Source organism: Chelonus insularis, unplaced genomic scaffold, assembly GCF_013357705.1.
Source record: "Chelonus insularis isolate UGA/USDA-ARS -01 unplaced genomic scaffold, ASM1335770v1 contig_355_pilon, whole genome shotgun sequence".
Taxonomy (NCBI): Eukaryota; Metazoa; Arthropoda; class Insecta; order Hymenoptera; family Braconidae; genus Chelonus; species Chelonus insularis.
The window spans coordinates 315,405-328,504 of record NW_023276520.1 but is presented as its reverse complement, the minus strand read 5'-3'; the positions used below and the strand labels follow the sequence as shown (position 1 = coordinate 328,504).

Sequence of the window (13,100 nt, the reverse complement as noted above, 5' to 3'; positions counted from 1 at the left end):
TTTGTGACAAAGGTAAGAATGAATTTTAATTGAAGAACATCCATGTTGAAATATTGTAATATGTACAAATTATATACATATATAATTACGTTAAATCACAATTTACTGTTTTTCTGATTTAATTTTAATTTTTTTCTGTTTAACAGGTTTTCCTTCTGTACTTTTAATAGGTTTTTTTTCAATAGTTTTCAACGATTCTGTTTCTTTTTCTTCATCCATTGGAACAACTGTAACTCGTCCAGATGGTGTAACAGACACTTTAACATCACTCTCTAATGTTGTAAGTTCTCCCTCGACAACAGTAAATGCTTTAGGTCTCTTGGGTTTGACTATTGGCACTGGAACCTCATTCTTATGTTCTGAAAATATTAATAATTCTAAAATTAGCAAACCAAATAATTTTACAAAATATTTTAATCGAATTCCATAAAAGCTGCTTACTGATTGAATAATAAACAGGAATACCCAAGCTGCTTTTAGTTTTAATTAAAATCGATCGAATATTATCAAATCCTCCAGGATATTTTTCTTTCAATTGCTCACAAATAGCCAAAACATTTTTAACAACTTTTTTCTGTGGCATAGAAAGAGTTGCTACTTTAACAGTATGACAAGGGCCAAGACCATGAATTTCTAGAGTTGTTTTCTTCAGAGCTTTATCTATTTCTTCTTTCAAATTTTCTCGATGTAGTCTAATGGGAACTGGAGGGGTTGAAAGCCGTGTAAAACTCTTTCCTAATAGATGAGTCATATGTCCAGCAATTCTCCCATCAACTAGGAAAAAGTCATATAATCGAGCAAGTTTTCTTCGCATTTCATATTGATTATATTCATTTTTAACTTGGTTCATTGGAATAATTGCATTGATATTTGTTACTCCTTTTTCTCGTAAAATTGTTTCCCAATGCTCGACGGTTTTTTCATGGTCTTTTCGTCGTCCTCTTTCTAAATCTGGAACGAATAATGCTACTTCATCGGTTGAACTCATCATTACATTGGGTAAAAGCCTGAAAAAGGTAATTTAGAATATTAGATGTTTGTATGAATCAAGAATAAAAGTAAAAAAAAAATAAATTAAATTAAATTAGTGGTATAACTTACATTCGTACTTTTCTACGAGGAACTTTAGGAATTTTAATACAATTAATTTGTAGGAAGATAGAATTTCCTTCAAAAGGTAGTAATGACTTTTTTTCTTGTTTCTCTTTTTGAGCAAGCTGAAAAATTACATCAACAGCCTTTTCGACATTCATTTTATTAAGCTCCAAGTTTCCTATAGCCTCCTCTGCTGTTTTATTTTTTGCATTTTTCACTTTTGTTTTTTTTTCTTTATTTTCAGTTTTTATTTTATTTATTTTTTTCTTAACTTCTTGTACTTCTTTAACTTCTTCATTATCCTTAGACTTTGGAGATTTGTCTTCTACAACTCCCTTCATTACTTTTGCTTTTACTTTATGTAGTTGTTTAACTTCTTTATTATTCTTTGATTTTTGAGATTTGTCTTCTATAGCTTTACTAATTACTTCTGCTTTGACTTCATGTAGTTGATCAACTTTTTTATTGTCCTTGGATTTTTGGGATTGGTTTTCTCCAACTTTTTTTACTTTTTTCTTTACAGACATCTCTACAGGATCAGATGCCAGATTCTTTCGTTTATTTTTCTTAGATTTAATCATATTTTCTTTATCTAACGTACATTTATCTTCCTTTTCATTAGTTATTTCCTTCTTAATCGATTTTTCTTTCACATGCTCAACAGTATCTGTTTTCTTGGGCTTTTCAGTCTTTTTGGAGGTTAACTTGGACTCCTTTTTAACTGCTTTCAATAAATCGTTTAGATTTTCATATGAAGCTTTATTTTTAGATTCTTTTTCATTCTCATTTTTGATCTTTACAGAAGTATCCGAATTTTTTTCACACTTTTCTATTGCATCGAGAATTTTCAATGATTTTTTTGGACGCTCTTTCACCATTTTCTTTTGAAGATTACCTTTTGCTTTTGGATTTTTCATCTTTTTATCACAATGTTTGTATTATTTTCTATCAAAATAATTTATGAAATATTTTAATAATTGTTTACAAAATAAATCACCGGCACACGTGTTTTTTAATCGTACGTAACCAATGTGGCATAAACAACGCGTTATACAAAAACATTGACAGGAAATGATGTCCTTAATTTGACCGGAAATCACGATGTGACTGTAAATAATGTAGAAACACTATTTTACCAGCAATTTTAAAAAAATCGATTTTACCTTCATTCGATAATACAGTCTTTATTATCAACATTTTAGACAAATTCAAAAATTTCCGTTGCTCAGCTCAACTAAAATTGTTTGTAATTGTGATAATCACTGTTTTGGCGGTTGTTTACAGTTTCTGTTTTCTTAAATTTGTAAATTAGTGTTATTTTAAACTGTGACCTACGTTGAGAATTTTTAGTATTTTTAAAATATCAACAAAGATATGCAAAATGTATGTCAAGTCTCTAGTTTTAGATGGATTCAAATCCTATGGGAAGAGAGCAGAAATAAACGGCTTTGATAGAGAATTCAACGCTATCACCGGTTTAAATGGCAGTGGAAAATCAAATATTTTGGATGGAATATGTTTTGTTTTGGGCATTTCAGCTCTTGGACAAGTAATATTCATTCAATTAAATTTATTAACAATGATTATTTTTATTTAATTTTCCATGACTATAACCTATCTTTTTTTACTTTGAATGTCAGGTACGAGCAACATCACTCCAAGAACTGGTCTACAAATCAGGACAAGCTGGAATAAAAAAGGCAAGTGTTACAATCACTTTTGATAATACTGATAAATCAACATCACCTATAGGGTATGAAAGTTCTGAAGAAATAACTGTTACTCGACAAATAGTCATAAATGGAAAGAATAAATATTTTATCAATGGCACAAGTGTCACCAATAAAAGAGTCCAAGATATGTTTTGTTCAGTCCAACTAAATGTCAATAATCCTCACTTCTTAATTATGCAAGGAAGAATCACTAAAGTACTAAATATGAAGCCATTGGAAATTTTATCTATGATTGAAGAAGCGGCAGGCACTAGAATGTTCGAAGAAAAGAAAGAAGTAGCAATAAAAACCATTGAAAAGAAAAATAATCGATTGCAAGAGATCAACTCCATTCTTGAAGAAGATATTGCTCCAAAATTGGCCAAGCTGAAAGAAGACAAAGCTCAATATATTGAGTATCAAAAAGTTCAACGTGAATTGGAGCACTATGTGAAAATTGTCGTAGCTTGGGATTATGTTTCAGCATTAAAAAATAGTGAGAAAGCTACAGCAAATGTTGAGAAGGTGAAAAATGAAATTTCAGAGAAAAATGCAGCAATTGAAGCTGGCAAAGAAGAGATTGCTTCTATTGATACAAAGATAGAAGAAATGAAGACAAAGTTGCATGCTGAAAAACAAGATAGATTAGAACAACTTGAGCAAGAAATAAAGGCTGCTGAGAAGAAAGAAAATAAAATGTCTGCTGAATCGAATAGTAATAGGGAGAGTATTAAAGCAGAAAAGAAAAATATTGATCAACTCAAAATAAATATCACAGAAGATGAAAAAATGTTGGAGCAAAAAGAAACAGAACTTCAAAATGTTGGAGGAAAATTTGACAAATTGAAAGAAACTGAACAACAGGATGCAGCTGCTGTTGTAGCAGCTCAAGAAAAATTACAAAAAATCAGTGCTGGTTTGTTAGAAAGTGATACTGGAGAAAATGCTACTTTGGAGCAACAGTTAATTAATGTAAAACATTTAGTATCTCAAGCACAAACTGAAATCAAACAATGTGAAATGGCATTAAATCATAATCGTGATTTATTAAAGAAAAAACAAAAAGAAGCTCAAATGACTGATAATGATTACAGAAAAGACAATAGAGATTTAGAAGAAAAGAAAAAGCAGTTAAATATTTTAGAGAACCAAATGAAAAATATTAATTATGAAGATGGTACTTTACAAAGGCTTCAACAAACAAAAAGAACTTTAGTAGAAGAAATTCAGGTTCTTCAAGATAAAATAGAATCTTTTGTTATGAAGTATCCTCGATTGCGATTCGAATATCAGGATCCAACACCAAACTTTGATAGAAATTCTGTAAAAGGGTTAGCCTGTACTCAGTTTAATTTGAAAGACAAAAAAGCTGCATATGCTCTGGATGTTGCAGCAGGTGACAGATTATATAATGTTGTTGTGGATTCAGAAACAATAGGTAAAGCTTTGCTTAAAAAAGGACAACTCCAACAACGAGTTACATTCATTCCACTTAATAAAATTTCTGGAAAAACTATAGACAATTCAACTCTACAATTAGCTCAAAATTTAGTTGGAAAAGAAAACGTTCAAACTGCCTTGTCTTTTATTGAATATAATGAGAATGTAAGCCCAGCAATGAAATGGATTTTTGGACAAACTTTGATTTGTAAGGATATCAATATTGCTAAACAAGTAGCATTCCATGAAAGAATAATGAAAAGATGTGTTACTCTTGAAGGAGATACTTGTGATCCATCAGGAGTATTGTCTGGTGGTGCTGCATCAAAGACTGGTTCGATTTTACTGCTAATAGATGCTTATAAATCATTACAAAATGAATTAAAACATAAAGAAGAAGAATTGAAAACGATTGAAAGACAAATATCACAAGTTGCTAAAACTGCTGAAAGATATTCAGCTGTCAAACAACAATTTGACTTGAAAACTCATGAAGTAAATTTGTTGAAGCAGAAATTGGAGCAAACAACTTACCACAAGTTACAAGAAGAAATTAACTCTTTGCAACAAAAGATTCGAGAAGATGAAGAAAAGATGACAGCTGCAAAAAATACTGAAAAAGAGAATACAAAACGATCTAAAGAGTTAGAAAGTCAATTAAAAGATTCAGCGAATATTCGAGACAAGCAATTAAAAAATATAGAAAATCAGCTGAAGGTGTTACAGAAAAAAGCAGAAAATAGTAGAAAGGAGTGGCAAAAATATGAACATAGTGCAGAAACATTAGATTTAGAGATAAAAGAGTTGAAAAAATCTATTGAAGCTGGTAAAGAACAACTAGAAAAAGCTCTTGAAAAGTTAAAAAGTTTAGAAGAAAAAGATAAGAGTTATGAGGAACAATTGATAGCTTCACAAGAATATATATGTCAGTTGCAAGAAAACTTGAAGACTCACAAGAATTTGATTAATCAACAAAATAAAGAAATTCAGAAATTTATACAAAGGAAAGAAGAAATAGCAAAACAGAGAACCGAGTTTGAACTAGATATTAAAAAGCTTAATCATGAAGTCAATACGATAACAAACAGTGCAGCTGAATGTAAACAAAGAGTAAAAGAATTAATTCGTAAACATCCATGGATTGAAGAAGATGAAGCTTACTTCGGAGAACCAAATGGAAGATACGATTTCCAGAAACATGATCCTGCTCAGATGATGCAGAAAAAAATACGTGCAGAAGCTCTTAGAGATGAATTAAGTCGAAACGTGAATGCTCGTGCAATGAATTTATTAACTAAAGAAGAGGAACGTTATAACGATATTGTAAAAAAGAAGAATATTGTTTTAGCTGATAAGAAAAAAATATTAGATACTATTGCTCGTTTAGAAGAGAAAAAAAAAGAAGTTTTAGTTCAAGCTTGGGAACAAGTTAACCGAGATTTCGACTCGATATTTAGTAGTCTTTTGCCTGGAGCTAATGCTAAACTCCAAACAACTGACACTAAGAATGTTCTCGATGGGTTAGAAGTAAAAGTTGGATTCTCTGGAGTTTGGAAAGAATCTCTTGGTGAATTATCTGGAGGTCAAAGATCTCTAGTTGCGTTATCACTTATTTTAGCAATGTTATTATTTAAACCTGCTCCTCTTTATATTCTTGACGAAGTTGATGCTGCTCTGGATCTATCACATACTCAAAACATTGGAACAATGCTTAAAAGACATTTTAGACATTCACAATTTATTATTGTATCTCTCAAAGATGGAATGTTTGATAATGCGAATGTTTTATTCACTACTCAATTCGTAGATGGAATGTCAACAGTTTCAAGAGCAGAAAAAGTGAAAAATAAACATGATCATCGAAAATAAAGTGAAAGTTTAAGTATTTAATTGAGTAATTATTATTAAGAAATATTTTTGATTTACAAAAAAAAAAATACAAGAAAAATAATTTTATACTTTTAAATGAATAAATGATGATTTATAATGGAAAAATATTTTATTTATTAAGCTTTAAATTACTCGGTTTTCTTAAACACATTTGAAAAGATATAATTCTTACATTATTAATATTATGTTATATATTTAAAACTAGATATCACAATATAATTAAATGTTTCAGTTTGGTTTTATATTTGATAAGAGAATTAATTGGATAATTAGCAGCCTGGTTGTAATGACTTAAATATCTTTTTGTAACTAATATTTTGATAATTATTCAAAGGTCGGGCTCTACCCAAAAGACAATTTAATTTTTTCTATTTCATATTATTTTCATAAATTAAATATAATAACTGACAGTATTCAAAAAATGCATAATTGTAAAATCAAAAATAAATCCGAAGATTAACCATAAGTATTTGATTGAACTGCCAATATTTTTTAATAATAATCAAAACAAGAAAATTTATGTACTGTTCACTACTGTTTCTTTAGTCAGAAAATTATTTTAAAAAGTATTGATATCAATAGCAATATCAAAAGCTAATAAAAACCACACAAATAAAATGAATAACAAACCTGCTAAATCTTTTTTAGTGTTTATAAGAAAAAATAAATTTGATTGATAAATTTTCATATTAATATATTTTATATTAACTCAATATAATTTAATGAGCAACATTTCTTAATTTTCTCTGAACACAAGTAAATGAAAAATGCAAGTCTTCAATTACTACTCTTTGCTTTGGACATGCCTTTCTCTCGTGATCGACCAATAAAACCTATTCTTTCCATTGGACTTCCAACAAAGTGAATATGACAACAACAGCTGGATGGAAACTTAAAAAAATCTGGTGATAACGATCCATCAGTAGTAATAGATGCTAATTGACGATAGATATATTTCTGTTTGCAATATGTTCTATAGCCTTCAGCAAATCCTTCTATTATTCGGCAGCCACTACCTTCAGACCTAAAAATTCAATAAGTTTTTTTAAAACTCATGAAGTTTCTACAATTAAGCTACAAAAAATACTTCAATAAAATCGGTATAAAAATTCTTACATGCACGTTTCAATACGAACGCCTTGAAGAAAATCATCGTCATTTACAATATAACGCCACTGTCTCTGCTTATTCTCAGCGCTTTTTGGAAACACCACATTTTCCTAAAATGAATAATAAACGAATATTAGTAAATAAGTAAGTAATCAATATCATATCTTAATAAATAAGAGATAAATCTTTTACGGTTAATTGGTGTGGATATTGATTAGTATTATCTTGGAGCGTGATTTTTTTATCATTGTACGTTTTTTTACTGAGCTAATAAATCATTACAAAAATGTTTAAGTGGACATTGGAAAGATAAATTCATTATTCAAGATGCGTTCACTTTTCGCAGAATTATATTTTTAAATTAATCACAAAAAATTACTTTTATTCTAGAGTCAATTCATAATAAATCTTTTCAAAGTAACTCTAGCATTAAAATTGTAGTTTTTTCAATTGATTACTTGTATCAAAATTTTTTCTACCATTCAAATATTTATGTAAAATTCTTATGACCCTTTGCGATGTGAAACAATCATGTGTTCACTGTTTGCTAAAATGTTGTATACTTTGCTAATTTAATATAAATATTTGACTTACTCGAGCGAGGCAAAGACTATCATCAGTTGTTGCATCTATTCTCTGATCGATTTCAGTTCTCTCTACCTTTAAAATCATATAAATATGAATTGATTAAAATTCACATTATGTACTTAATTAATAATTATCAAATTGATCATATTAAATAAATTTTCTTTTACCGGTTCATCAACCGAAGCAAGATACTTCAAATCAGGATTCATTCTTAAAGCAATTTTCAGATAATCTTTAGGATACTCTTGTGCTTGCTCACAAAATGTAGAATTTTTGCATACTGGGACTGATCTTGGTGGTGTTGGAGTTGGTCTAATTGAAACATCGTCAGGAAATATTATTTTCCCATCTGTGTCAGGCGATCGTGCTCTATTATTTGCTAGAAAAAAGGAATACCCTGGTGAAAATAATTTCACGCATTTATAAATTTCTTTCTCATGTTTTCTTTTGAATTATAATAAATTTATGTATCTCAAACACTCATATACATATTAATAACAATATCCTTACAATTATGCAATCGACGTTCCTGTACCGTGTGAATAGGCTCATCTGGGTCCTTAAGAACATCAGAACTCACATAGCGAGTTTTTGTCAGATTATAAGGAACAGCTTGCACCTGATATTGCAATAACTAAAAAAAATGGTTAAAATGATAATATACGTTATTTTGAGGTAGGTCATTTTGATGGTAATTCAGTTAATGGTTGAATAATCACAGTAAAAAAAAACTCTAATAGCGCATTATAGATGTATTCAATGTCTATGTTCTCAATTTTATGTTTTCATGCACAGGAAGTTGCATTTTAACAATTTTATTAGTTCCAATAATTTTCTAAAACAGAAGTGATCATTATTTAATTTTTTTAAAGCTATAATTTTAATAGTCCTCCAAAGAAGAATAAGATGACTCATATGTGAAGAAAAGATGAACAAAGAAGAAACTCGAAATTTTTGGAAGGTGGAAAATAACAAAAGTGACAGGTTGATGAGCAAATATAATGAAATTGAAAAAAAAAATTGTTTCCTTAATTTCCGTATACTTCCTGAATAATTGTGATAGATAAAATCATCATTCATACATAATTATATTTAACTTGAGATTGAATGAGTCAGTTTAGATTTAAAATTAGTTACATTGTAGCTAAAAAAAAAATAGATGAAGTTAAAATAATAATTCAAATCTATTTTTAATTAATATTGAATTAATAATACTGATAATAAAAATACAACATAAAGAAGTTTATTCTTAATTATCATTGAAAAGAGTTTTATATAAAAATATTAAGAGTAAAATGAATTAATATGACTAAAATATTAATTAAAAATATTGTCATATTATAATAGTAACTTACTGAAGAAATTAAAAGGATGATACATAATTTATCCATAGTTCCAGTTCTTTAACAATTTGATTAGTCAAATGATTTGGTTCTTAAATCAAATCTTTTTCGTCAAAATATTCAGTATTTATTCTTACACAATTACTTTCATGCCATGATAAATGTTCTGATAAATAAAATGAATTTTAAACATTTTATTGTTTAAAACGAAACAAGTACAATTTTGTTCGATAATTGTTGATTTTATCACTCGAGTAAACAGTTACATAAACAACACACAAACCACCAAAATTTGCCGAAAGAAATGACAGATTGACACTCACTGCCGGCAACGTCTTATTGACCTGGGCACAAATAAATATAAACTAGCTTCTTATACAGAATGTTCTCAGACTGATCGCAAAAGAATTAAGAGGTGGGGACAGTGGTCAAATATGGAGGGAGAATGACCGGTTTCCGTTATGTGTATATAAGAAGACGAGATTTGCGTCACTCTCGTTAGATAATTCATACATATAATTACATATTTTATTTTATAGCCTTGAGGAAGACCATTCTTTCAAGGTTCAGGGATTCCCGGACAAGACATATTAGAAAACTGAATTAAAATTAGTTCTCGAGCTTAAACTTTTCTAAGAAATTGAAAAAAAATACGGATTATAAATTTTTATTTATGCACAATAGTTTTATCATGTTACCAGAGTTCTTTTAAATGTCAGTTTCAACGTAGATTTGAAAACAAAAAAAAAAAAAATATGAAAATGGTGTTTTGTAAAGACACTTAATCAATTCGATTAATTTGCATATTTTTGTAAAGATTTCATATTTTTCTCATTAAAAGAACTTTTCAAAAATAAAAATTTTTCTAGATAATAAATATTATCTTTGGAGTATTCTCATTTCTCCATAAATATTTATATGCTCAGCAGTAATTGAATATATACAAATAATTTATATAAATTAGTAATTAATTAGATTGTTTACTTTAACAAATAATTATAATGACATAAAAGAAAATTAATTTATTGACTTTTCTTTTTCTGCCATTTTTTAAATGATGCTTCAATAATTTCTCTATTCTCGTAAGCCCAAGATAATGTTACCATACCAAACATGAGAACTCCGATGAAAAAATGAGCTAATTTATGCTCTGGAAAGTAATACATCTGGAAAATTAAATCGTTTACATATCAATATCATTTATTATCAACAATTAGAAAAATAAATAGTTGTTTAATACCCAAGAGCTTACATGAGAGATGATAGTAACAAATCCAGAGATGATAAGAGATACAGAAAACAGTGGTTTAGGTAGCAGACCATGTAAAGGTTGATATCCGGTGCCATCATGACGTGCATTGATAAAAGAAATAGAATAAAAAATTCTCAATGCCATATTTACACAGTTTCCAAAAATAAATCCTACAGGACCAAGCCATTTGGCAAATCCGTATGATACAAGCAAAAATGCTATTGATTGATAAATCCTAATTAAATTGCTCTTCTTGATAGTATTGACGTCTGCAGTAGCATTTGCGTAACATTCGGTGATACCATTTATTGCTAATAACAATACTGCTAAACAATGGGCTCTCAATAATGTAATTGAAAATTCTGTCGTAAATTTAGAACCTCCATAAAGCCATAGCAATGTTGATGAATAAGATTGTCCGAATATGAGGACAATTAAACCGATAGAACTTACAGCAGAACATAAATTGGAAAATAACCTGATGCTTTCTTGAATAAGTTCCTGCAATAAATTTATAATCGAATAAGCAATTAACACTGATCGGTTCTATTTATAGTATTAAAATTAAGAATAGGTTATTAAAGTTATACTTGAATCAAAAAACAATGAGAATATGAAACTTTAAGTTAGATGGTTTGATTTTTAAGAAAACTTTTTTTCATTTAATTTTAAAGAATTAATTTTTAATTAATAATATATAAATAACAATGATAGTATAGCTAGTAATAAATTTTTCAATTTTTGAATACTTAAAATATAAACTTTGGTTATTAGAACTTAGACAGACTTGTCGGACAAATTTTATTGCACATATAAAATAATAAAACTCTTGGCGTCAGAAAATGTGCATTCAGTTAAAAATATTTAAAGCGTTTAGTGGGGATAGCTTACCCCCATAGAAAAGAGAGAATAAATCATTTTCTCACTCTTTTTACTCTCACTCACGGAGACAAATAGGACTTTCAGACATCCCCATTGTTTGTGGAATTAAAAATGCTCTTACAATGAGACTTGTATTACCCACGACAAAAGTTAAGAAGTCTTTCAGGTATTAGGACACAGGGACTTTGAGAAATCTCAATAACCCATACGTCAAGGCAAAAGTCTTAAGGCTACTAAGTAACTAGATTAAAAGTATTTTTACGAAATACTTACTGGATCTTGCTGACTTATCGGTTTATCTCTCTTTACCAATTTAGTGAAATAAATGTATCCCTGGTCTTCAATGGGCCGAAAAATAAACCTTGCAGCCAAGGATCCAAGGTTGTTAACAACGTCATAGGTACCCTTGATAAATTTATCCAGTGAAATAGGAGGATGTGATACATTTCCATATTATTTTGCCTTTGTTCTATACAAATGGCAGTAGAACTGAAGCATAAACTTTTTGTGTTTATGATGTAATTCGTACCTGTTCAGCGAATGACATTACGGGAAATATGGTCATGATCATTTTTTCACCTTCGGTTAAAATCTGCATTAGGATGCTTTGCTCAAAGAGCCCCCTGGTCAATGTCATTAGATTCTTGTCAATCCAAGAAGCCTAAAATAATTTATTAATATTTAACAAAACAGATAGTCGTTTTTAACTTAATTCTAAAACTCTGATTTTTTATGAGTACTTCGTTCTTTAGCTGTCCAGGAATAAACTCCTTTATAGACTTGAATGGAAAGTCGTTGTTTGAAGAATTACGAGTAGTTAAACGTTTTATATAAAAGTGAATGCAAATGTAGTAAATTATTGCAGATAATGTCATTGAAACTAATTGGGCAATTCCAAAAGCGAGTAAAGCGCTTTCAGGTTCGTAAAAAGCTATAAAAACCAAAGTTCGGAATAAAATTATCCCAAAGTCGACAATAATCTGTAATTTAAAATAAATAATTTGAGCATAATGTTTTTATTAACCCAATGAAAATAAATGATTTTTGATACTTAAAATTGATTTACATACTTGAAATCGAAGAGGAAAATAAGTACTCGCTACTACCTGAGCTGCTAATGACGTTAAGTAAACAACGCACGAAATAGCAATAGAAAAAACTGCAAAAGTATAATAAGGTGGTAGAGTTTCTGATGTGGTTAATACAGACAACCAAATATATCCAAAGAAAATCGACATAAATGTGCTAAGTGGTACGCTGAAATAAAATATCATTATTTCATATAACTATTAGAGTAATTTTTTAATATATTCATTGAATTATTACGTTAACCAGAGCTGATTGATAATTTGTGCCCAATTACGACTAGAAGAATTATTCAAACAAGCCCTGAAAAAAGGCTCTCGAGATAAAAATAGTATCATTGACTCCAATAAAAGGAGTCGTACATTTATCACTCCAAGTACTGCTCTATCGACATGACGGGCAACAAATGCATTTATGAAAAATGTTATACAACGACAAGTTATCTGTAATAAATAAATTAATTGATTAATTTAATTAAAAAATAAGTTATGGGATAAATAAATAATATCAATTTTTGAGGTTATAATTTAATGTTTCTGTCAACAACGAGTAAAGAATCAGTGTTGAATTAAAATTTATTCAATACCTGGAAGATAATGTCAAATGATATATTTCTAGAAGTACTAGTTAATAAATTTTTGGCCATTTTTATAAATAATTTGATAAATACATTTTACATATTTTTATTTAATAACCTCTAAA

General features: G+C 28.8%; 4 protein-coding genes across 5 annotated transcripts; 1 reads left to right on the top strand and 3 right to left on the bottom strand.

Annotated features, from left to right (window-relative positions):
- Positions 1-13: 13 nt before the first annotated feature.
- On the bottom strand, positions 14-2,159 carry LOC118066769 (ribosomal L1 domain-containing protein CG13096-like). Its single transcript, XM_035083083.1, has 3 exons — positions 1,102-2,159; positions 442-1,007; positions 14-359 (listed from the first exon to the last, which is right to left on the bottom strand). Exons 1-3 carry the CDS (start codon positions 2,010-2,012, stop codon positions 103-105), a joined length of 1,734 nt encoding a protein of 577 aa, XP_034938974.1. The 5' UTR covers positions 2,013-2,159; the 3' UTR covers positions 14-102.
- A 162-nt stretch (positions 2,160-2,321) lies between these two features.
- On the top strand, positions 2,322-6,181 carry SMC2 (structural maintenance of chromosomes 2). The gene is made up of 2 exons (XM_035083133.1): positions 2,322-2,644; positions 2,736-6,181. Exons 1-2 carry the CDS (start codon positions 2,477-2,479, stop codon positions 6,114-6,116), a joined length of 3,549 nt encoding a protein of 1,182 aa, XP_034939024.1. The 5' UTR covers positions 2,322-2,476; the 3' UTR covers positions 6,117-6,181.
- Positions 6,182-6,805: 624 nt separating this feature from the next.
- Positions 6,806-9,790, bottom strand: LOC118066825 (protein spaetzle-like). Of its 2 annotated transcripts, none has more exons than XM_035083167.1 (6): positions 9,191-9,790; positions 8,346-8,469; positions 8,003-8,232; positions 7,842-7,907; positions 7,254-7,357; positions 6,806-7,161 (listed from the first exon to the last, which is right to left on the bottom strand). In XM_035083167.1, exons 1-6 carry the CDS (start codon positions 9,224-9,226, stop codon positions 6,915-6,917), a joined length of 807 nt encoding a protein of 268 aa, XP_034939058.1. In that variant the 5' UTR covers positions 9,227-9,790; the 3' UTR covers positions 6,806-6,914. The 2 variants fall into 2 exon arrangements, with proteins under 2 accessions (XP_034939058.1, XP_034939059.1); XM_035083168.1 differs by having other exon boundaries at positions 8,003-8,214; positions 9,191-9,778.
- Positions 9,791-10,121: 331 nt separating this feature from the next.
- On the bottom strand, positions 10,122-13,090 carry LOC118066780 (protein RFT1 homolog). Its single transcript, XM_035083102.1, has 8 exons — positions 12,985-13,090; positions 12,639-12,841; positions 12,383-12,569; positions 12,053-12,292; positions 11,842-11,973; positions 11,586-11,717; positions 10,431-10,931; positions 10,122-10,344 (listed from the first exon to the last, which is right to left on the bottom strand). Exons 1-8 carry the CDS (start codon positions 13,042-13,044, stop codon positions 10,201-10,203), a joined length of 1,599 nt encoding a protein of 532 aa, XP_034938993.1. The 5' UTR covers positions 13,045-13,090; the 3' UTR covers positions 10,122-10,200.
- Between the last annotated feature and the right edge of the window lie 10 nt (positions 13,091-13,100).